Raw genomic sequence first — 24,502 nt, 5'->3', positions numbered from 1 at the left:
AATTTTCGTCCCTTCTTCCAGAGCTTCCAATCTGCTTTTCAATACTCTCCTGATCTTGATTCACTTCAGACTCTCTTTCTGCTTCTTTTTCTAGCAGGTCTTCTTCTTTGTCAGAATCTACCACCACAATTTCTTTTTCTTTTCCATTCAATGCCTCATTCGCATTAGAGTCTTCCAGATGTCGACTTTCTTGTCGATCTTCAGGATCTGGATTTCTTTCAGGTTCTTCTTCAGAATCTGAATCAGTTGTTGTGTCACTTTCTTCGTCAGGATTTTCAGGTGGTGGTACTCGAATGGTATGACTCGCATGAATCCACCTTTTCAGACCTTTACACTTTACTGCATTTGTTGTGACAAGAATCACCTGTCTTGCTTTCTGCCACCTGGGTACGAGACAATTTCTCCTTCGGTGAACTTTTGTCCTCACCCAGTCTCCTGGCAAAAGATCATGAGCCTGTTCTTTTTCTCTTGTAAGTACTTTAGTTCCTACATGATGGAACACAGAAGTCACTACGTCAGACAGATTCTTACAATAATCCATAATTGCACTGTCATTTATACTAAGCACTTTACCTACTGGAACAAATGCCTGTCTCATTACTCTGCCCATCAATATTTCATGAGGGCTTAGACCAGTTTTTCTATCTGGAGTACTTCTCAGAGACATTAAGACAAGTGGGAGTGCATCAGTCCACTTCATTCCTGTAGCCAAGCACATTTTAGCAAGCATATTCTTGATTGTACCATTTACTTGCTCAACAACACCTGACACTTCTGGTATGTAAGCACAATGCAGCTTTTGTTTTATACCAAGTGCTTCACAAATCATCTGCAACAATCTGTTTTCAAAATGTGTGCCGCGATCAGTCTCGACCGTCACTGGAAATCCATACCTAGGTATGATCTCATTCAAAAGCAATTTTGCCACAGTAACAGAATCATTATGGCGAGTCGGAAATGCTTCCACCCATTTTGAAAACAGACAGATAATCACAAGGACATATCTCAATCTATTGTGTGGAGGCATATCAATGAAATCCATTTGTAACCTGGTGAAAGGACCACCCTCCCGTCCTATGGTTCCCAAGCTTACAACTGTCTTCCTGTTTGGATTGATCTGCTGGCAAATCAAGCATCTCTGGCAAAAGGACTCTGCAATTATCCTGAATTTTGGATTATACCATGTTTGTCTAAACAACCTAATCAGTGAGTCTCTGCCTAAATGTCCTGGACCATGATACATTCGGGCCATGTCAGCAATCATGCAGTTTGGCATTACTGGTCTGTCATCTTTGTAAACCCAAATGCCATCTTCCTCTCCCTGTCTGCAACCTGCTTTTAACCATGTATCTTTTTCCTCATCATCTGCCTCATCTTGTAAATCCTTTACTCCTTGCCATGCCTCAACTACAGATGTTAGCATAAGTGAGTTCAAAACATGTTCATCGTTTTTCTCCCTATTAATGGACAAATTGTTTTTCGCGCAGAACTTCGCAATTTCGTCTGCATATGCATTTCCTTTGGTCATATAATCATTTCCCTTCTGGTGAGCTGTACCTTTTACTACAGCAATTTTCTCTGGCAACTGAATGCCATCAATGTAGGTGGAGAAGTGTGGCTCACTGGTTAGAGGAGGCAGACCTGGAAGCAGAGGTCAGCCCGGGACCAGGGTTCAATTCCCGGCTCGGTGGGGTCTTGACTCCTAAAAATGTCCATGGACTCGACAATTCTCGCTCCGGTGCCTACTCGATTCACGAGTTCACACTCTGCAACTTTGGGCAATAGCTTGCTTAATCTCCACTACGGCCCCTCGCAGCAGGATGCCTGGCTTTCACCTTGCAGATACCCTGCCGGGGTTATCTCACAGGGGAATACCAGGACGGGTTCCCTAAGCAAGCGGTTAGAAACCGCTCGGTGATTTGCGCTATATAAATTCCTGTACATTTACATTTACAATGTATCTTTTAATCAATTTTGCATTTCTGATTGGTGTTCCCGCAGAGGTTAAATAACCCCTTTGAGACCAAAGCTGGCTATAGTCATGGACTACACCAAACCCATACTAACTATCAGTCACTATGGTAATTTTCAATCCGGTTGCTTTTTCACATGCACAAATTAAAGCAATCAATTCTGCTATTTGAGCTGAACGAATTCCTTTAAGACAAGAGGCATCAACCACATCTGCAACTGTACAGACAGAATATGCTGCACTCAGAACACCTTGTTCCGTCCTCAAGCATGAACCATCAACAAAGTAAACATAATCAGACTCAGGCAACGGAAATACTTTTAAGTCTTGTCTAGGTTTGGTGCAATATTCTAAAACATCCAGACATTCATGGTCAGTGTCATTCTCATTTCTGATTTCTGTCACTGTACCATCAGGCAACAATGTGGATGGATTTAAATTCACACATCTTGCGATAGACACATTATCTGATCCCAGAATAACCTTTTCGTATTTTGTCAATCTGTTGCTCGCCAAATGCTGAGTTTTGCTTCTGGTAAGAAGAATCTCAACTGAATGGGGAACATACACTTTTACAGGAAACCACATTATTATCCCTTCACTTTGCTCCAGACTCACACTGGTTGCAGCCACTTCTTTTAAGCAACCTGGCAATGCTTTTGCAACAGGGTCAAGAACTGCTGAGAAGTAAGCAATTGGCTTTCTCAATTTTCCATGCCTCTGAATCAAAGCTGATAATGCACATCCTTCCCTTTCACTGCAATACAGCTCAAATTCTTTCTCATAGTCCGGCATTCCCACTGCTGGAGCTTCACACAAACTTCTTTTTAAATGCTCAAAAGCCTCTAACTCCGTTTCTGTTAAAGTAATCGGGTCTTTTATGTCTGCTTTTGTCAGTCTCTGTAATGGTTTTGCAATTACTGAAAGTCCACTAATCCATTGACGACAATAACCTACCATTCCTAGAAACATTCTGACTTGTCTCTGTGTTTTAGGAGGCTGCATTGCTTGGATCATTTTTATTCTTTCAATCGTTACTTGTCTAATTCCTTTTGCAATCCTGTGACCAAGATATTTTACTTCCTGTTTGCAAAATTGTAATTTTGCAGGTGACACTCTATGTCCCTCATCTGCTAAATGATTCAAAAGAGTAATGGTATCTGTCACACAGTTATCTCGTGTTTTTGCGGCAACAAGGAGGTCGACAATGTATTGCACTAACGTCGATTTACCAGGCAAATCTAGATTTTCCAGAGATATCTTAAGCAACTGATTAAAAATAGATGGGCTTTCTGTATACCCCTGAGGGATACGACACCATGCTAAGATACACTCTTGGAATCTGAACGCAAACATTTGTTGGCTTTCTGGATGCAATGGAACAGTAAAGAATGCATTGCAAAGATCTATAACTGTATACCATTCTGCATCATGCGGAATCTGATAAAGAATTACCGCTGGGTTTGGTACAACCGGGCAACATGGAACAACTATTTGATTAACCTTTCTCAGGTCCTGAACAATTCTGAAAGTTCCGTTTGGCTTTTTGATTCCCATAATTGGTGAATTACATGGGCTGCTCTCAATTTCTTTTAAAACACCTTACTTTATGAATTTTTCAATTACAGGTATGACACCTTCAATAACTCCTGCTTTCATTTTATACTGAGGAATGTTTGGATAATTTGCTCCTTGTCTCACTGTTATTTTAACTGGGTCTACATGTTTCATTAAACCCATTTCGTCTCCAGATAAATCCCAAATTTTAGTATTAACTGTCTCTTTTAGTTCTTCAGGTAAATTCTTTTTGTCAAAAGCAGGAAATAATTTACTTTCTTCTGCTTCAACCATTAACATTGTTAATTTATAAAGACCATCCTCCTCTTCTGGAGTTTGAAGCTCAATACCATCAGGTGAGCAATATATTTTGCAGTTCATTTTACAAAGGATGTCCCTTCCTAACAAGTTTACAGGACTGCTATCACAGACTTCAAATCTGTGTTTGTCTTTAAATTTGCCAATTTCAACTTTAACTGGTTCTGTTAAATCTGTTTTAATCTGTTGATTTGCTACGCCAACTACTTAGATAGTGTCACCAGAGAGAGGCAGGTTTTCTATTTCCACTGATCTAACAGTAGAACGGGTGGCACCTGTGTCCACAAGAAAAGTGTTTTCTACATCATTCACTTTACCATTAACAAATGGACCAGACTGATCTACCTCAAGAGTGGCTCCAAGCACACACTCTTCCTCCTCTCTCAGGCACCGTCAGAAGTAATCATCAGACTCATTCCCATCATTTTCTTTCAACCAATATTGTTGGGAAACATTCGACACATTCACTCTTGGTGATCTGTTTACCTGTTCACCTCCGCAGAATCATGTTTCAGAATTGTATCTCTGCGCATTAACACAATTTGGAAGGGGCGGTTGTGGAATCTGACTCTGCTGATTCCCTAACTGTCGCTGTAGCTGTTGCTGCTGATTTATCTCATTCTGCATCTGTGGATTTAATGATGTATTTTTGAAATTTCTGGGCGCAATTAAAACATGGGAGTTTCTGCTTAAGTTCCTCAATATTACCTGTTAACTTTGGCTTATTATAATTACCCTTAAATTTCCCTTGATTCTGGTTAACATTTTTATTTTCTAAAGTTGCAATTTGTTGTTCAGCCACTTTCACCTGTGCCCACATTGCTTTTTCTTTTAGCTTCTTTTGCTTAGCATCTATCTCGTCACTGCAGTATTTTGCTTTTCTCAGGATGTCATCAACTGAGAGTGACTGCCAACCAACTATTCCTGATCTGATCATCTCACCAATTTTAGGTTTCAAGCCATATACAAATATGTATATAAAATGGCTCATATCCTTTTCACTCAGCTTCTCATAACCACTGTATTGCTTAAATACCAGCAGTAATCTTTCATAGAAGGAATGTACTGATTCTTTTGGCTCCTGATTAGTTCTGTCAATTTTAACCCAATCTACTTTTTATGGGGGAATCTTGTTTTTCAACCACACAATCACTTTATCATACAGGTTTGTAACATCAGGTGAAGGTGCACCTGTTACTTTATCTCGGGCAGGTTCTTCTTTGGGCCAATCTATAGAAATTTTACATTCTGTCCAAAGATCTGAAGGAACAACAATGTCAAAGAATCCATCAAGATCAATCCACAGAACTTTCGAGACCTTAACAAATCTCTCTACCTGTCGATACCATTCCACAGGTTTTTCTCTCAGTCTGGGAAAATCATTTGTAAACCGCAAAATGCCCTGCCTTGTCCATGGAACATGAACATACCCTCCGCCAGCTATTTCTCTCATAGAAAACTCAGTTGCAACTTCCCCTCTTTCTCTTTTGTCTTCCTCTCTTTTCTTTGTCCATTTCACTCTCCATTTACTTAATTCACCAAATCTTTTTAGAAACACTATTAATTCTTTTATATGCGTTATCCTTCCTGTGGTGTTCATGTTTTCAATATCTTTTTCAGAGAAATCCACTCTGTAATGTTTCTGCAAATTCTTCTGTCTACTTAGATCTACCTCTAATTCCGCAGCCATTTCTTCTAATTGATTTTCGTTTTCCATTGTATGCTTTTATAAATGAACAATAATTAATCATCCTGATATAACTTTAAACTGTCAGGTCCAATTGTGCCAATAATTAATTCCTCTAAATCCGCTTTCAATTTTGCAACATCAAGTAATTTAAATTCTGGGGGCTGTGGAGTTTGTGTTAAATCTATTTTACTTAAGCTCTTTTCTGGAGATCCAGAATCAGAACCTGCAACAGATGGAGTTTGATCATTTGAAAAATTTTGATTAAAAGTTAAATCTGGCATCCTTTTCTCTCGGTGAATTTCTGATGAATCTGAATAAAAATTTTCAGCTACTTTCTGAATTTCTGCATTTAAAGGGACTGTTAGACCTGAATGTCTGATTTCTTTTTGATCAAAAACTGGAACAACAGGTCCAATAGTTACTGGTACTGTTACTGCTTCCATGCCTTTAGTTAACTGCTGTATTAATTCTTCTTTTGATCTGAAATATTCTGAAATATCTGGTATATCTTCAGGTCTTTCTGTTCTTTTTATATTTCTTGGGATTTCAGTTCTCTGAACTGGAGTTTCAGCATAATTTCTACTTTCTCCAGATGTACTAGAATTAGTTCTTGTTTCTACTCTTTCAGGAATATTTGCATTATTCTGATCTAATCTATAATTTCTCTAGGAGGAGCACTTGGAGAAGTTCCTTCACGAATTCTCGCTGTAGACCATGAACAAACTGGTTGATAAGGTGGCGGGTGTTTTGTTTTTGTAATGTAAATTTCTTCTAATACTGGATTTTCTGCTTCACTATCTTCAGCAATATTATTTTTCTTTGCAGAATTCCTATGACTTATTTCCTCACTAAATCTTGCTGGGTACAAACCATTACACATATCTGCTTTTCTCCAACGTCGCATTCTATCTTCATGAGTTTCTCGATTAATGTCTAATTTAGTGCCTCTTCTTACACCTCTGTTTTCTCGTTCTAATTCAAACATCTCATCCTCCCATTCAGCTAAAGCCTCAAATTGTGTTGGTCTGGGTTTTGGTACGAGAGACATCATTTTTTCTCTCAAGTTTTTCAACACCTTAATATTAAGTGACCCATCATCCGGCCATTCCAGAACACCATCATCTTTAGTGTATTCCATCCAATTATCTATCCAAAGGCAAGTATGATAACCAAATTCACCTTCCTTATAAGCTGCAGGTGTTTTATACTTATGAAGTAATTTTCCACCTCGCGTTTCAATTTTCTTGTCACTTTTGAAAATATTTTTTAATTTCTTAAACCATGAAGGCTTCTTTTCCTCAAACATGTAATAATTACTCATGTTTCTTTAACAAATCCACTTATTTCAAAAAGATCGTAAATATTTTCTTGTTGTTCCGCTATTCTAGCCAATCCGTGCACGAAACTCACCAACAAGCCAATCAGGTTAAGCCACGTCACTACTCTGTTCAGCCAATAGAATTATTGAATTTCAGAATGAGCCAATCGGGTACGAGCCTACCAAGTCACATGAGCCAATCAGTGCGCGAATACTGTGACGTATGCTAGCCAATCACAGCGCAAACCTTGTGACGTATGCTGCCGCTGCAGCTTCACTGTCTCCGTTCCACTCCTTTAACTGAACCCTCCTTTACAAAATATTTTCACAGCGCCATATTTTACAAATCTTTCAATGAAATTCAGTTAGTAACTTCACATAAACAAACCATTTGTCTGTTTCGCTAAAATAAAGAGATAGCTTTTTCAAACAATCAAGTATCCTTTTGCGTGAAATAGACGACGCTATTTACACAGAATATTTAAATTTGTTGATAGAAACAAGTAACCTTGTTCTACCCTTCTAACACACGCAATCAAACGGGAAGAATCCCTAACCATTCATACATGAAATTTTTGATAGGACTTTAACCTGCCAATAAAATCCTCACTTGCCAGTAAGAATAGACAACGCTTCCTTACCCTTCACTCAAGCTTGGATAAATTCTACTACTCTTTTCGCAGTGAGTTTTAAAGCAGGACAGTTGTCCCTATACTCGAAAGCTACAATTTCATTGACAATCCTCACTATACATTCAACCTAACATACCTAAGATCCCTAAACTTGTGCTGTACGTCCACAACACTTGTGATATATGTATCAATACCACTATTTGAAACAGAACAAATGCACAGTGTAACCTCACTTGTCACACTTAACTCTTTGCCGGCAAACCAGGAATTTTCACACTACTGGAAAAATCCTTTCGACTACATGTAACAACTGAACAAACTTAACATGTTTTAGACATGTATCCTATGTATCATGTAGCATATCAGTTACCATAGTAACCATCCTCTGCTACCAAGTAATTGATCCAGCGCTCCTAATGAAAAACTGTCTCAAACACTACTCATCTTCACAATACTCACCATTAATCATGAATCACTACTAAGGCCCATAAACTGAAGAGACAATTTTGAGCGACTGAATCATGTGACCTAATTAAACACACTGTTCATACACTATTTATAAAGATATATACAACTGCAGTTTATAAAATCTAACAATGGTTTTAATCATACGTCATTTATTTAAGTCACAAAGGCGAATGGATCTAATAATGATAACTAGACCATGAATAAACAAGACCAGCTTGTCATTTCAAAAATCTAATTTATTAACTTTATTTTATTCAAAGAAAGAGCATTTTTATTCAGAAATCATTATTTTATTAGCAATATGAAAGCATCATTCAAGGAAAGGCACATTAGTCTGACATTTCAAAAGCATGAATTAAAGCAAATAAAAGTTTCCATCCCCTATTTCCCTGTCTAAAACTCTCTTCACCTTAAAAATTAAGTAATAAAGACTGCTGTCCTTACGTGCACCAGAAGTACAACAGCACGTTACTCAGGAATCGGGGAGCAAGAGCCCCCTCCTGCCTGAAGGGTCAGATTTTATACCTTTATAACTAACTAATCTCCTAAAAAAGTGTCTCTTTTCGCTTCCATCAGAGTTCTCATTGGCTGACTTATGTCAGACCATCCATGTCATCACCGCTTTCAAACCAAGAACGGGCTCTTTTTTAGCCCTATTGTTCATAATGTTTTGCTTCCTTGAGAATGTTTCAAAATTGGGTTCGTTCGAGTTACAATTCTCAGTTTCCTCACATTGGCAATCCTGCCGCTTCCTGTCCTTGGACATAACTCCATGAGCACAATATTGACGTCTTTTATTCAACAGTAATTTCTGTCAACGTGGTAAAACTTTCCACTTCTCGTGTGTGCAAGGCTCCTCTCTGGACAGGTTTCATAAACGCCATCTTTTGCGTAGGCCCAAAAGGCCTCTCAGGGAACTAATATTTAAACAAACACAAAACAGTAATTAATTAGAGAATTGAGACCCATTCTGTTACCCACCCTCTCTTCTAAATATTAACCGAGTTAATCATGTTACCTAGCCATAGCACAAAAAGCAGCTTCATAAAAACCTTCTTCTTTTAGGCCATAAGGATCCTCCACGAGCTTTTGCCACAGAAAAGACACGACAAAACATATTGCACATAAATAATATAGCACATGACATTAATTAAACAGCTGCATTTAATACTGACAAAAACAATAGACAAGGTTAGTTTATTATTTTTCCACGTACTTGCAAATGCAACATAAAAGCACATTAGTCCCGCGTGTAGTGTCTGCAATTTTAAAACTAAGTTGATTATTTATTTCAACACATGCTATTAGTACTGTTATATTTATTATGGAAGTTTAACTTTGCGAGTTTGAATCTCGCTCCATCACAACCTATACGGTTGTTTCCCAACCGTCTGAGACCGCGTGCAGCCAATCAACATGCACACCTGTCCCTGGAATGTTCCAAATGCCCGAAGCTGCCCGGGGGTGCACATTCTGCCAGTGCCACCCCAAGGAGCCCTCATTATGTTTTACTCACTCTGCGCTATAAAAAGCGTGCAGCGGCAAGATTGAAGGCAGGGTTACTGTCTCCCATACCTTGAAAAACATCATTAGAGCGTATGCCATGACGGGCGGCAGCTTCCTTTCTCGTGGCTGGCCTGCCGCCCGTCCAGTATAGTCGAGTCCTGAGAGTTAGGTGTGCAGGTCAGAATGCCAACGGATATATGTTAGCTGGGCTGTTTGTAGGCCTGTTTGATCTGGTGCTCCGGTCTCACTGGTTGTGTCCAGATTAGACAACAAGCCTTTCCTGTAGTATCCCTAAACACATTCCGTCGCCCACACCTTGCTAAACACCTTCTCCTGCAGTGTCCGAGACCCCTCATAGTGCACTGTGTGGAGGTGGTCGAGCGAGCAGCATGAAGTTAGTTAGATAATTTTATGACACACATCGAGGAGAGCAGTCACATGGCTCATCCCTCCCAAGAGCTGTAAGCAGGGCAATGGGGGGGGGGGGGGAGGTGGTGCGCAGGGGGAGCACAATCCCAGCTTATGGCGAAAGAGGCACTAGCAGAAGACACGAAGGGGAGCACACATTAAAATAAGAAACACTAGGAAAGAAGCCTTCACTTCATGGGAGCACTGTTTTTAATCTGCATGATGTGTTTTCTACTGGCTGTTTGCTGAGAGGCAAGTCATTTCTCATGTGTAGCCTATGAGCAAACTAAATTGCTGTTGTAGCTGAAGTCAGTTTACAGGCCATTAAATCAAACACGAAACATGGCCGAGCACGTGGTGTTCCCGCCAGAGCTGCAGACTTTGGAACTCGGGAACCAGGTTTAAAGTCTGGGCGTTGGCTCAACATCCTGTCAATATGGGCAAATTACTTCATCGTCCCGTTCCTAAAAAAAAATCTGACCGTCCATAATATAACTGGTGCTCATATAAAGTGCTCCAAAGCATGCTGTATAAAACTGCAACAAAAGCAATGAACGGGATTCAAATTTGCACCTCACAAACCAATTGATGTCATGTATGTTGTGCAGAGGAATGCCTGTCCATCCTCCGATTCAGTGGTACAATATCTGCCACCAGGTGCACCGCCACCAGGTGCACCACGCCCATTGGGCTCAAAGGGCTTCAGCCCCCCTATCCCCCCGTCGTGTGTGTCAGCCCGGGCTGAGAGAAGGTAAAAAATTAACACAGAGGGAAAGTGAGTGATGGAGGGAGGAGGAGTGGTAGAAACAGAGAGGTTAAGGAGATCAAGGGTAAGGGAGACAGAGGGAGAGAGAGAGACGGAGAGCAAGGAACTGAGAAGGAGTGAGGCAGTTAGAATGAGTGAGACATAAGGAGACAGGGAGAGAAACATGGATGAAAAAATAGTGATGGAGGGAGTGAACGTAGGGGAGTAACAGAGAAGGAGTAACGGAGTGACGAAAGACGAGTAAAGTAAGAAGAGTGAGGGAAGGGGAGTGAGAGAAGCAGAGCGAGGGGGAGTGAGGAAAAGGGAGCAGGAAAGTGAAGGGGTGAGAAATACAGATAGGATAAAGTGCACAGGGGGGAAGGGATAAACAAAGGGGAGTAAGTGAGAAGAAGTGAGGGAGTGAGGAAAGAGGAGTGAGGAAAGAGGAGTGAAGGAAGAGGAGTGAGGGAAGGTGAGTGAGGAAAAAGTACTGAGGGCGAGTGGAAGGCAGTAACAGTGAGAGAATGGGTATGAGGGTGACGAAAGGGGAATGAGAGAGAAGGAAGGAGATTAAGAGAGAGGAAAGGGGACTGAGGGATAAAGTAGGAGTGAAGGAAACAGAAAGAGAAAGACATGAAGGGTGAGGGAGAGAAAGAGAGAGAGAGAAAGAGAGGGAGAGCAAGTGACTGAGAGGGAGTGAGGTGGTTAGACTGAGTGAGATAGAGGGAGAGAGGGAGAGAGAAATGGAGTGAAGAGGAGTGTGTGACTAAAGGAATGGAAGTTAGCAAAAGTGAATGAGGAAAGAGGAGTAAGGGAAAGGGACTGACGGATGGAGTGAGGGAAAGAGAGTGAGGGGGAGTGAGAGAAGTTGAGTGAGTGAAAGAGAGTGAGGGATGATGTGAAGGAAAGAGAGTAAGGGGAGAGTGAGAAGAGACTGAGCGATACAGCAAGACAAGGGTAGTGATGGAGGAAGATAGGAAAGAGAAGTGAGGGACAGACAGGGGAAAGAGGGAGTTGGACAAGGTGAGTGAGGGTGAAAGAAGAGTACTGATGGTGAGAGAAGGAGTGTAAAGGTGAATGAGGGGGAGTAAGAAGAATGTGGGAAGGGGAGTAAGATGAAGAAAAGGAAGGTGTGTAAGAGAGAGAGTGAAGAAAGGGAATGAGAGAGAGAAATAATAGAGTGATGAAAAGATATTTTTTGTTTGTCATACTTACCTTATAAATAATGACAAGTTTTTTTAAATATAGTATCTGTGGAAGACAAGAAAAAATTGAGTTATAATATATATTTCACAATACAAAAGAAAGTAGGAGTGAAGGAAACAGAAAAGGAAAGAAAGGAAGGGTGAGGGAGAGAGAGGGAGAGAGTGAGAGAGAAAGAGAGGGAGAGCAAATGAGACAGGGAGTGAAGAGGTTAGACTGAGTGGGCCAAAGGGAGAGAGAAATGGACGGAAGGGGAGTGAGAGACTAAAGGAATGAGAGTTAGCAAAAGGGAATGAGAAAAGGGGAATAAGGGAAGGGTATTGTTGGATAGAGTAAGCGAAAGAGAGTGAGGGGGAGTGAGGGAATGAGGACAGAAGAAAGGGAATGGGAGTGATGCACAGAGAGGAGAACATGAAGTGGGGGAAGTAGGGCTGAGATTGAGTAAAGGGCACTGACAGTGACGGGAGGGATATAAAGGTGAGGGAAGGGGAATGAGGGAAAAAGAAGCATATTAAGAGAAAGTAAAAAGTAGTGAGTGAGAGAGAAGGATTTATGGAAAGAGAGAGGAAAGAAAAAGAACACTGGTGGACAGAGAGAGAGAGACCATGAGAGAGACAAACAGAGGGAGAGTGAGGCACTGTGAGGGAGTAAGTCAGTTATAGTGACTGAAATAGAGGAAGAGACTTAGAGACGGATGGAGAAAAGGGGAGTGGGGAGGGAATAAAGGAAGGGGAGTGAGGGAAAGGAAGTGAGGGAATGGAAGTGAGGGAATAAGAGATGAGGAGTGACAAAGGGAGTGAGGAATGGTGTGAAGGAAAGAGAGTGGGGGAGAGAGAAAAGAGTGAGGGATAGAGCAAAAGAAGGGTAGTGATGGAAGAAGAAAGAAAAGAGAAGTGAGGGAAACCGAGATGAAAGAGGGAGCAGGAGAAGTTAAGTGAGGGAAGGGTATTGATGGTGAGAGAAGGAGCATAAAGGTGAATTAAGGGGAGTAAAGAGAGTGAGGGAAGGGGAGTAAAATGAGCAAAGTAAGTAGAGTAAGAGACAGAGTGAAGAAAGTGAAAAAGGGAAAGAGAAACTTGTTATTTACCTGTATTTTTTTTGTCTTTTTTTTGCCGCCCTGCGCGCACCTCGCTATTTTTATTTTATTTTTTAATGTTTTTTTGGGCCTTCGGGGGCCTTTAGGGACCCCCTGAGAAGGCCTAGGGGGTCAGGAAGTCTCTACCCTGCCCCCTTTTCACGGTATCCACTTTGGTTTTTGGCTCTCTTCTGCCTCGGAGACACAAAATGGCGGCTCAAGGGTGCGAGCACCGTGCGCGCACTTCGCGATTTAAAAAAAAAAGTTTATTGGGGCCTTCAGGGTCCTTCAGTGACCCCCTCAGAAGGCCCAGGGGGTCAGTACCCTGCTCCCTTTTCACGTTTTCCACTTTTTGTTTTGGCTCGCTTCTGCCTCGGAGACAAAATGGCGGCCAACACTTCCTGATTCCGACCGATTGGAATGTTGACAGACGTCTAACAGCAAATCAGAATTCCGCTCGCGCACAGCGCGCTTATAGATATATATATTTTTTCTCTTTTGATTTTCTCAGGAACTACTGGAGGGATTTACACCATTTAACCAAAAGCGTGATCTGCGAATCAGACTCTACCATTTTGCCAAATTTCTTGTAATTCCGTTCAGCCGTTCGGGCTGTAGCCGTGTCTAATCGTCCTATGGAAAATAACATGGGGAAAACACGTTTTGGGACCCCCCTTTTTTCTCGCCCCCCACTTCGCGAATCACCCCAAAACTTTCAGAGAAGGAGCGGAGCAGAACGGGCCATCTTCTTTGAGAAATTCGTGAAGATTTGTCAATAGTCGCCACAGTTATTCCCAATAGAATGTTGTGGATTTCCTATGGAAACTAGGTCCTAACTATAACTACCTACTGGCGACCTCCAGTAGGTAATATATATATATATATAGATGATCTTTTCATTGTATGGCGTGGGACACAGACTGAAGCTGAGGAATATTTTGGGATCCTCAATGAAAATCAACAAAATCTAAAATTTACCAGCCATATCAGTAAGGAAGAGGTTTTCTATCTTGATCTCAGAGTGTACATACAGGATAACAAAATCCAGACAGCCCTCTATAGAAAACCAACCGCAGGAAATACTATCCTGCATGCGGGGAGTTGCCATCCACGCAGTGTGGTCAATAACATTCCGTTTGGAGAGTTTCTGCGGATTAAGCGGAACTGCTCCACAGAAGATGAATACATTAGAGCCAGGGAAGAATCCAGAAAGAGGTTTGAAGAGAGGGGCTATTGTAAAGGTGTTCTGAATGAAGCTGAGCACAGAAGTGATGCCAGATCTAGAGATGATTTGCTCATTGATAAAGCTAAAAATAAAGATACAAAAGTAAGAGTGATTACTAATTTCAATGACAAATCACACCAGATGTTTCAAATCTTGAAGAGGAATTGGAACATATTAAAATCAGATGGCATAGTGGGAAGTTTGCTATCAGAGTATCCATTAGTCACCTATCGGAAAAGCAATTCTCTGAGAGATCACCTAGTAAATAGCCACCATGAATCAAAGAGGAGGAAAAAGGCTCCTGCTGTGGGATTTTATCCCTGCATGAAATGCAAGGCGTGCAAAAACTCACAGAAAGTGAAAGAATATGAGGTACCAGGGAAATTCCATAAGATGACAATTTCGAAATTGCTGAACTGCAATTCCGAATTTACTGTATACTGCCTGCTGTGTCCATGCGGCAAAAAATACGTGGGCAGCACCACTAAGCACACTAAACTCAGAATTCTTGAACACATGAGAGCCATAAATACAAAAGACCAGAGTTATCCGGTGGCTCGCCATTATGAAAAAATGCACAAAAGCAATAGCAATTTGCTGAGCTTTTTTGTGTTGGACCAGTTGATAAAAACAGAAAGAGGAGGTGACTGGGTTAAGAAATTGAGAACCCTCAAGTCCAAATATATCATAATGCTCCAAACAAAGAATCCTGTAGGGTTAAATAATGAAGAAGAGATGTGGGTGCATATTGGATAAATTAGATATTTTTCCGACATTTCAACAAGGCAGTAGGGGGATATGAATCATCTTATGTTTTGTGGAGGAGAAAAAAAAAAATTCATCTTTTTTCCCCTTCCCTTTCCCTTCCCTTCCTTTCCCTATTACACTTAAGATTATTCTTTAAAATTGACCTGCAGCAAAACTGTATCTCCGGTCTAGAGAATTCACGTAATGTATGGAACATGAAATAGCCCATCCAGGGCATTATCATCTAACTATACGTGATAAAATAGGCATATGCATAGGCCGATTATAAGTACATCTGTAATGTTGATCTATAATGTTGATCTGATGAAGTTGAAAAGCCCATTCAGGGCTTGATTGAGGATGAAAATACCGATTTACGAGTATGATATAATACTTTGTATTGATAATAATTACATATGTGCAAAATATAATGTGATTTACGCTTCTCAAATACATGAATGATGATGTACATAGACATTGTAAGATGGCCGCCACATTACAATGAATGAAATTGATATGCCTTTTTTTATGTTGGTTTTAATCATGTGACATGGTGTCATGGCGGAACTTTATTTAAACAAAAAAAAGTCTCAGTCAGTCAACACTGACGAAGGCGGCAACGCCGAAACGCGTTTGTTGACTTGACATATGTGAAGAACGCTTTGAATAAATATGGCAATGGGACTACAAAAAACGACTTGAGTGTCCTTAATTGAGGAGCGGTTCGAAAGGATTTGAACTGTGTGTTTTCAGATATATATATATATATGTGTGTGTCTAAGATACTCCTTTTGGTGCTCTCAATCCTTGAAGGGGTGGCGCGAAACCAGCGGAGAAAATCAGTAATTAATATCCTTTAGAAACGATGTCCCATTCGCGCTCTCAGATCACCACTGATACAGGAAATTACAAGAGTTTGTTCAGCAAAGTTGGGGGTTTATTCCAGTCATAAACCCGCCGTGTGTATATATATATTATTGTAATGTGTATGTTTACGTTCAGCTGTATTTAATTGTTCAGTATTTCCTGAAGGTTTAGAAAAACATTTCAAAATTGTTACCAGATCAGCTGAATATAGAATTGTTGTGGAATTACCAGAAATCTTTTCACGCCTCATTATCTGCTTTGGTTTTTCTGTGATGGTTTGATTGATCTTGGGAGTCTTTTTGCACCTTTAGCATAGCATTAATGGTCTTTGTGCCAAATGTTTTCATCATCCCTCTATAAATCCCTAGCTCTGTTGTGCATTAATAGGATGCTTGTGAAAAGTCTCCTAAATTTGTAGTTCAGCCTTCTCAGTTTCTGCTTCTGTATACAGGAGGGTTAAAACTTTACACTTTAAATCTGATGTATTGTTACAGCAAGTGTATGCACTCGGTGCCGCTGCACAAATATGCTTTGCTTGGTTACGTGTGACTCTTAAAACCGCTTCTTTATTCACATCTCATCATCCAATTGGAAAATCGCCAGGTGTCACGTGCTTGACTCACCTTTCACCTCGAAACACAAAGTGTTCCTCCGCCACCTTCTGTGGCATCGAGGTGGCCCCTCCCCCGGCCAGTGAGTCCCCTCAGCATCAGACCTGCCGTCGACACCTCGAAATGGGCCTCCTCGCCCCGCCCCCCATTGTCGGCTTCCAGCCAATCCACAAGAGACAACTGTGCTCAACGTCTGCAAACAGTAAAGCTGTGAGCGCGCCAGAGGCGGGAAATGAAACAAAAGGAGGGAGTAGCCTCATTCAGAATGTAAAAGACTGTTCTGTGTCTCTGCCACATCACAGACCCTAGTGGTTCATCAGAGTATCACAGACTTTGCTGTGTCATGTGACCCATTCAGAGTATCACAGGCTTTGCTGTGTCATGTGACCCATTCAGAGTATCACAGACTATCGTATGACCCCCATTCAAAATATATCATCGCTGTGTCTTAAGACCTTGTGCAGAGTCTCACAGACTATGGTGTCACATCCCCAAAATCAGACTGTATGTCATGTGACCCCATGCAGATTATCACAGAATATGCGGTCATGTGACACCATTAAAAATATCACTGTTACGTCACCCAATTTAGAATATTGCAGACTGTGATGTACTCCCATTTATTGTATCACACGGCGCTCTAACATGTGACGCCATTCAGGATATCACAGACTGCGCTGCCATCTGCCTTGATGCAGAATTTATCAGTTCTGCTGCCTTGTGGGCCCCTTTTGGGATATCACAAACTGTGCCGTGTCACATGACCCCATGTAGAATATCACAGACTGTGTGTGTTGAGGTGTGAGGTTGGCACCCCAGTTTCTCCTTGCGTGAGACGCTTCCATGTTTGACTAAACTTGAATTTTACAACTTCTATTATACCTACACTTCTGCAAGAATTTGAAATCTGTCATTGAAACTGATGTCCTTCTGCCTGTTCTTCTGTTTTGCAGGATGTCAGAAGCACCCTGGACAGGTAAGGCTGGTTTCTTCTCCTCCTCTCAGTGTGTAAGGATCAGGTTTGGCTGCAGTGTGGAAATGTCAGTACTGAGCTCACAGACATCCACTCTGCTTCCAGAGCAGTACCACCTCGTACTATTATTATATGCTTATCACCTCATAACTACTCCCTTGTCTTTCAAAAGCTCCAGACAGTGTTAAGACCCCTGGCTTGTTCTCAAAACATCCACAGTCTTTTTCACTCTAAGAAACTGTAGTTGAGTTCAGAGTGCGGCCTTGGAACTTTAATAAACTCATAATCTTATGAAAATACCACACAAGGCCAGGAACACTCGTGTTTTCACAAAAGCCCCATTTTTGAGATGCACTGCCTCAGTTTTCCAAAAACCTTGAATATTCAAAATCGCCTTCAAGATTTTCTGTCCCCCTTGCCAATCCTCAAACATCTATCAAATGCTCAGGGGCATCAGTGGAATACTCAGCCCTCTCCTAACCCTATCTTATCCTTCAGGCAGGGGTCTGTGTAGTGCTGCAGAGGTTACAACCCCTGTGTTTTGCTCCAGTTCAAGGAGTGGGTGTGACCTAAGTACCCAGAGCTAATTTAGTAACAAAGATGAAAGTGGGCACAATTTGTGAAAGCATTCTTGGGAATTAGTAACTATATGAACGCATCTAATGCAAGACAATGGCAGGTGCAGGGGAGAGAATTTTACTACAGTTCTTCAACCTGAGACAAAGTTATAGAGATGTTGAGCTATGTTAATGTAACACATTTGATATTCAGGCTTAATAATTCACATTCAGAGGTTGATGCATAATTGACCATTCCACTCTGATGCTGTATGTTCAGAATGTTATGCCAACACGTTTCACCCACTTGTGATTAACTCCAGGGTCTTCCCAAGGGAAAAGCTTTAGAGCAGTTATTAAAATTTAAAACAAACCTATACTTTTATGGTGATATGGTCGCCTAACACAAGCGTAATGCACTGCACGTCAGCCCGTCTGTTCCAGTCCCAGTGAGCGCGTGAAAAGATCAACGTTTATAAAAATGAGAGGTGTGTGGACTGCAGCAGTTGTTGATAAACGAGACCAGATAAAATGGGCATGGATGGCATCCGTGTGGTTCATTGTTAAAAGTTGTATGTAAAGTAGAGCACTCGAAGATATTGCTCTGAGCTAGAGAAAGTAGCAGTTCAATAAGATGTCCTGCATGTGCTAGAACACTCAGCACGGAAGGGGCTCGTACCTCTCGCTGAGTCGGTGTCATGTATTTTTCCTCAACACCGGTATAAATGAATCCAATGGTCATTCTATTAAAAGTGCACTTTTTAGTTTCTTCCCTATTCCGCTCATTGTCTCAGATTCAGGGACGGATTTAGATTTTGGTGGACAGGTTACACCATCACAACGGTGACGGATATCCCGTCCGCTGAAATATGAACCGCATAGGAAATAATGGTATTTATATTTCGGCGGATAAGATATCCCTTAGTTCAACCCTCAGTTCCTTTAATGTCAATAGTGATTTCTATAAGGGTTGAACCAAGGGTCTGATGTAGATTTCGGCGGACTGGTTACACCATCACAACGATGACGGATATCCCGTCCGCTGAAATATGAACCGCATAGGAAATAATGGTATTTATATTTCGGCGGATAAGATATCCCTTAGTTCAACCCTCAGTTCCTTTAATGTCAATAGTGATTTCTATAAGGGTTGAACCAAGGGTCTGATTTAGATTTCGGCGGACTGGTTACACCATCACAACGGTGACGGATATCCCGTCCGCTGAAATATGAACCGCATAGGAAACAATGGTATTTATATTTCGGCGGATAAGATATCCCTTAGTTCAACCCTCAGTTCCTTTAATGTCAATAGTGATTTCTATAAGGGTTGAACCAAGGGTCTGATGTAGATTTCGGCGGACTGGTTACACCATCACAACGATGACGGATATCCCGTCCGCTGAAATATAAACCGCATAGGAAATAATGGTATTTATATTTCGGCGGATAAGATATCCCTTAGTTCAACCCTCAGTTCCTTTAATGTCAATAGTGATTTCTATAAGGGTTGAACCAAGGGTCTGATTTAGATTTCGGCGGACTGGTTACTCCATCACAACGGTGACGGATATCTTATCTGCCGAAATATAAATACCATTATTTCAGAGATGCAGAGGGAGGTGGTGAGGAGGCGAGCAAAAGAGACACCGGCAGGAGCTACAGAGGGAGTATCTTCCTGCTAGAGGCTCCATTTCACTTTTGGAACTGCTATTGAATAAATATCTAGTGGACGGGTTTTAGGATAATCTGAAAGCAGTTTGGGTCCTAACAGAGGGGCTTACCCTCCAGTACTTTACTGAACTGCAGCTTGGAGCAGTCACAACAACAAAAAATTGAAGAAAAGTCGAGGATCCATCTTAGGGAGGAGGTAGAAGCAGCCATTTAGAAGTAGTCAAACCAAAGCTCAAAGCCTTGAAATGAGATGTCCAAGAACAGAATTGGCAGTCGAGTACGACTGCAGGACCCCAAAGCCCCCCAGGTTCAGGACCCCAAAGTCCTCCAGGTGGAGGCGCCGCAAGAGTCCCCGCCCCCCCAGGTGGAGGCGCCGCAAGAGTCCCCCCCCCATGTGGAGGCACCGCAAGAGTCCCCCCCACAGGTGGAGGCGCCGCAAGAGTCCCCCCCCATGTGGAGGCGCCGCAAGTCCCCCCCCCCATGTGGAGGTGCCGCAAGAGTCCCCCCCCCCAGGTGGAGGCGCCGCAAGAGTCCCACCCCCCCCAGGTGGAGGCGCCGCAAGAGTCCCCCCCCCCAGGTGGAGGCACCGCAAGAGTCCCCCCCCCCAGGTGGAGGCGCCGCAAGAGTCCCCCCCCCCCCCAGGTGGAGGCGCCGCAAGAGTCCCCCCCCCCCCCAGGTGGAGGTGCCGCAAGAGTCCCCCCCCCCCCAGGTGGAGGTGCCGCAAGAGTCCCCCCCCCCAGGTGGAGGTGCCGCAAGAGTCCCCCCCCCCCAGGTGGAGGTGCCGCAAGAGTCCCCCCCCCCCAGGTGGAGGTGCCGCAAGAGTCCCCCCCCCCCCCCAGGTGGAGGCGCCGCGAGAGTCCCCCCCCCCAGGTGGAGGCGCCGCAAGAGTCCCCCCCCCCCAGGTGGAGGTGCCGCAAGAGTCCCCCCCCCCCAGGTGGAGGTGCCGCAAGAGTCCCCCCCCCCCCCAGGTGGAGGTGCCGCAAGAGTCCCCCCCCCCCAGGTGGAGGTGCCGCAAGAGTCCCCCCCCCCCCAGGTGGAGGCGCCGCGAGAGTCCCCCCCCCCCCAGGTGGAGGCGCCGCGAGAGTCCCCCCCCCCCCAGGTGGAGGCGCCGCAAGAGTCCCCCCCCCCCCCCCCAGGTGGAGGCGCCGCAAGAGTCCCCCCCCCCCACAGGTGGAGGCACCGCAAGAGTCCCCTCCCCCCAGGTGGAGGCGCCGCAACAGTCCCCTCCTCCCAGGTGGAGGCGCCGCAAGAGTCCCCCCCCCAGGTGGAGGCGCCGCAAACTCCCCCCCGATTAGTTCCGAGGTGCAGGCGCCCGGTTAGTTCCGAGGTGCAGGCGCCCGATTAGTTCCGAGGTGCAGGCGCCCGATTAGTTCCGAGGTGCAGGTGCCCGATTAGTTCTGAGGTGCAGGTGCCCGATTAGTTCCGCGGTGCAGGCGCCCAATTTGTTCTGGGGGTCAGGGCTTCAGTGAGTCCAGTCTGCAGGCCTCTAGTTATTCCATATTAGAGGAATCCAAAAATTCCAAGGTGCAGAACTGCAGAGATTCCAATGATCGAGACTTCAGGGAATGCCAAGGACAAGGTGGAGGACTTACAGCGAATCCAAGATACAGGATCTCTGGGATTTGAACGTGCAGGGCGTTTAGAGATTCCAAGGTGCAGGATCCAGATATTAACGAGTGTGGGGTTTCAAGGAACCCAAGGTGCAAGAGCTCAACGATCCAGAGATGCAGCACATTTAGAGATCTCAAGCTAGAAGGATTCCACAGATACTTATGTTAAGTACTACGGAGATTGTCAAGTGCACAACGTCTAAGGCTGATGTTAAGAGCCGCAGAGAATCCTGTCTAGCAGAGGATCTTTGTGATCTCAGCAGTTACACCTCAAGGAGCCGCCTCTCGCTCTGTGGATCTCTGTTTGTTGTAAGTACTCGCAGGGTAAAGGCGTGCAGCATTTATCGCAGCGCATTCCCGCATGACCCTCAGCACAGTTCTTCCCTTGGAAGACCTGTATGTAAAGCTAGAAAGGGCATTAATAAACTCCATGATGACGATTCTGCCTCCTAACAATAAGGGCACCCCACAACGGACTGTGAATAACACCTGCTAGCAGAGAAGCAAGTGCATCCTTTACTGTGTATCAGGACCTCGGGACCACCCTTTGCCTTCTGCTGATGTTTCTACCAACCTTTTGTTGTGGGTCACTGAGGTCAGCTGAGTGCCCGGTTGTGTCCTCAGGACAGGTCCCAGACCCCTGCAGGACCCTCCTCTTTTCACTTTTGCATATTTTGTGTTACTAGGTCATGATTGGGCTGCTGCATGAGTTACCCTCCTCTCCACATGTGTGATGCAGCTGTTAAAGCAAAGCATCATTCAGTCAGTGCGCATAGGCTCCCACGCTAAGAGGCTGCACCGTCTCAGTACAATGACTTAGGAACAAAGCTGAGACATCATAAGCCTGTACCATCCCAGGAGCCATCTTACAATAGCTTAGACTGCGTATTTCTAACCCCGTTAGGAGGCCCGAGCTACGGGCTATCTTACAAGAGCCTAGACTGCTTATGCCTGTACCACTCTAGGAGCTATGAGCCATCTTACAGGAGCCTAGACTGCTTATGCCTGTACCACTCTAGGAGCTATGTGCCATCTTACAGGAGCCTAGACTGCTTATGCCTGTACCACTCTAGGAGCTACGGGCCATCTTACAGGAGCCTCGACTGCTTATGCCTGTACCACTCTAGGAGCTACGGGCCATCTTACAGGAGCCTCGACTGCTTATGCCTGTACCACTCTAGGAGCTATGTGCCATCTTAGACTGCTTATATATAGACCGTGTTAGGAGCTATGGGCCATCTTACAGGAGCCTAGACTGCTTAAGCCTGTACCACTCTAGGAGCTATGTGCCATCTTACAGGAGCCTCGACTGCTTATGCCTGTACCACTCTAGGAGCTACGGGCCATCTTACAGGAGCCTCGACTGCTTATGCCTGTACCACTCTAGGAGCTATGTGCCATCTTACAGGAGCCTCGACTGCTTATGCCTGTACCACTCTAGGAGCTATGTGCCATCTTACAGGAGCCTAGACTGCTTATGCCTGTACCACTCTAGGAGCTACGGGCCATCTTACAGGACCTCGACTGCTTATGCCTGTACCACTCTAGGAGCTACGGGCCATCTTACAGGAGCCTCGACTGCTTATGCCTGTACCACTCTAGGAGCTATCTGCCATCTTAGACTGCTTATGTATAGACCGTGTTAGGAGCTATGGGCCATCTTACAGGAGCCTCGACTGCTTATGCCTGTACCACTCTAGGAGCTATGTGCCATCTTACAGGAGCCTCGACTGCTTATGCCTGTACCACTCTAGGAGCTACGGGCCATCTTACAGGAGCCTCGACTGCTTATGCCTGTACCACTCTAGGAGCTATCTGCCATCTTAGACTGCTTATGTATAGACCGTGTTAGGAGCTATGGGCCATCTTACAGGAGCCTAGACTGCTTATGCCTGTACCACTCTAGGAGCTATGTGCCATCTTACAGGAGCCTCGACTGCTTATGCCTGTACCACTCTAGGAGCTACGGGCCATCTTACAGGAGCCTCGACTGCTTATGCCTGTACCACTCTAGGAGCTACGGGCCATCTTACAGGAGCCTAGAAGCTTATGCCTGGACCACTCTAGGAGCTATGTGTCATCTTACAAGAGCCTAGACTGCTTATTTCTAGACCAAACTAGGAGCTACAGGCCATCTTACAGGAGGCTAGACTGTTTATGCTTGTACCACTCTAGGAGCTATGTGCCATCTTACAAGAGCCTAGACTGCTTATGTCTAGACCTCGTTAGGAGCTACGGGCCATCTTACAGGAGCCTAGACTGCGTATTTCTAACCACGCTAGGAGCTACAGGCCATCTTACAGGAGTCTAGACTGCGTATTTCTAACCACGCTACGAGCTACAGGCCATTCGGCAGTAGTTGTTCACAGTTATTTTTCTGCTCTAAAAGTCAGAGAGAGCAAAGGAAAGTGGGAGAAAGAGAGCAAAACAATGTACGGACTGTGTTTGTGTGTATATTTACAGTAACAGGGGATGCTCACAGTTACCATTGAGATCCCAAGTGCTTTGGAAAGAGAGGGAGATGGGGAGAGACACACAAAGTCAGAGAGCGGGAGAAACAATGAGAGATGTGAGAGAGAAAGAGAGTGATACAGATAGACCGATAAATAGACAGGGATAATGTGTGACACTTTGAGATACCCATTGAGCTGTCATTATTGTGTGTGTGTGTGTGTAGTAACACACGCAACATGCAGGTCTGTATTTTATTTCTAAAAAGGTGCTTATGCTGTTCCTTTTTAGACCCTGCAGCGTTCTGTAACACTAAAATGATCTGTGTCCTTCCAGGTGTAAGAAGGTGAAGTTTCAGGGTCCAGAGCAGGAGATGAAGAAAAGAAGAGAAAAAGAGACAAATATTGAAATTGTGAAAATTCAGAAACCGGAAGAGGCGATCAAGAAATATAAAGGTAAATAGACTTGAACCTTGAATGTGTGTTTGAGGAGTTTGAAATGAGAGCATTGTGTATCGGGAGCCAGTGAGGTTCCCTGAGGTGTGGTGTGGTGTGATGTGAGGTTTTTGTGCGAGGTTGAGGATGAGTCTGGCTGCTGAGTACTGGATGATTTGTAGTCTTTTAGTGAGTTGCGTGTTGGTCCTGGTGTAGAGGGTGTTTCCATAGTCCAGCTTGTGGGTGACTAGGGTGTGAGTGATGTTTTTTCTAGTGTTGCTAGGAAGCCTTTTGAAGATCTTCCTCATCATCTTCAGGGTGTGAAGCGGGATGCAGTGACTGCTGTGACTTGTGTGGTCATGTCCGGTTTGCTGTCAATGATTATTCAGAGGTTCCTGGCGTAGGTTTTGTGTGTGGCTCTGAGTTTGTCCGACCACCAGTTGAAGTCCCATGGTGAGGTG

General features: G+C 43.8%; 1 protein-coding gene across 2 annotated transcripts in view; it reads left to right on the top strand.

Annotated features, from left to right (window-relative positions):
• LOC147659376 (E3 ubiquitin-protein ligase TRIM39-like) overlaps positions 1–24,502 on the top strand; it is a 200,476-nt gene that overhangs the window by 127,310 nt on the left and 48,664 nt on the right. For both annotated transcript variants that reach the window (XM_086951789.1, XM_086951790.1), the window contains exons 4-5: positions 17,296–17,318; positions 23,944–24,062. In XM_086951789.1, the coding sequence (XP_086807915.1) occupies positions 17,296–17,318; positions 23,944–24,062 (142 nt within the window). The remainder of the gene's footprint in view (positions 1–17,295; positions 17,319–23,943; positions 24,063–24,502) is intronic.

This window comes from Lissotriton vulgaris, unplaced genomic scaffold (genome assembly GCF_964263255.1).
Source record: "Lissotriton vulgaris unplaced genomic scaffold, aLisVul1.2 SCAFFOLD_922, whole genome shotgun sequence".
In the NCBI taxonomy this organism is placed as follows: domain Eukaryota; kingdom Metazoa; phylum Chordata; class Amphibia; order Caudata; family Salamandridae; genus Lissotriton; species Lissotriton vulgaris.
The sequence above is the reverse complement of the archived record's forward strand: the minus strand, read 5'-3'. Positions and strand labels throughout refer to the sequence as shown.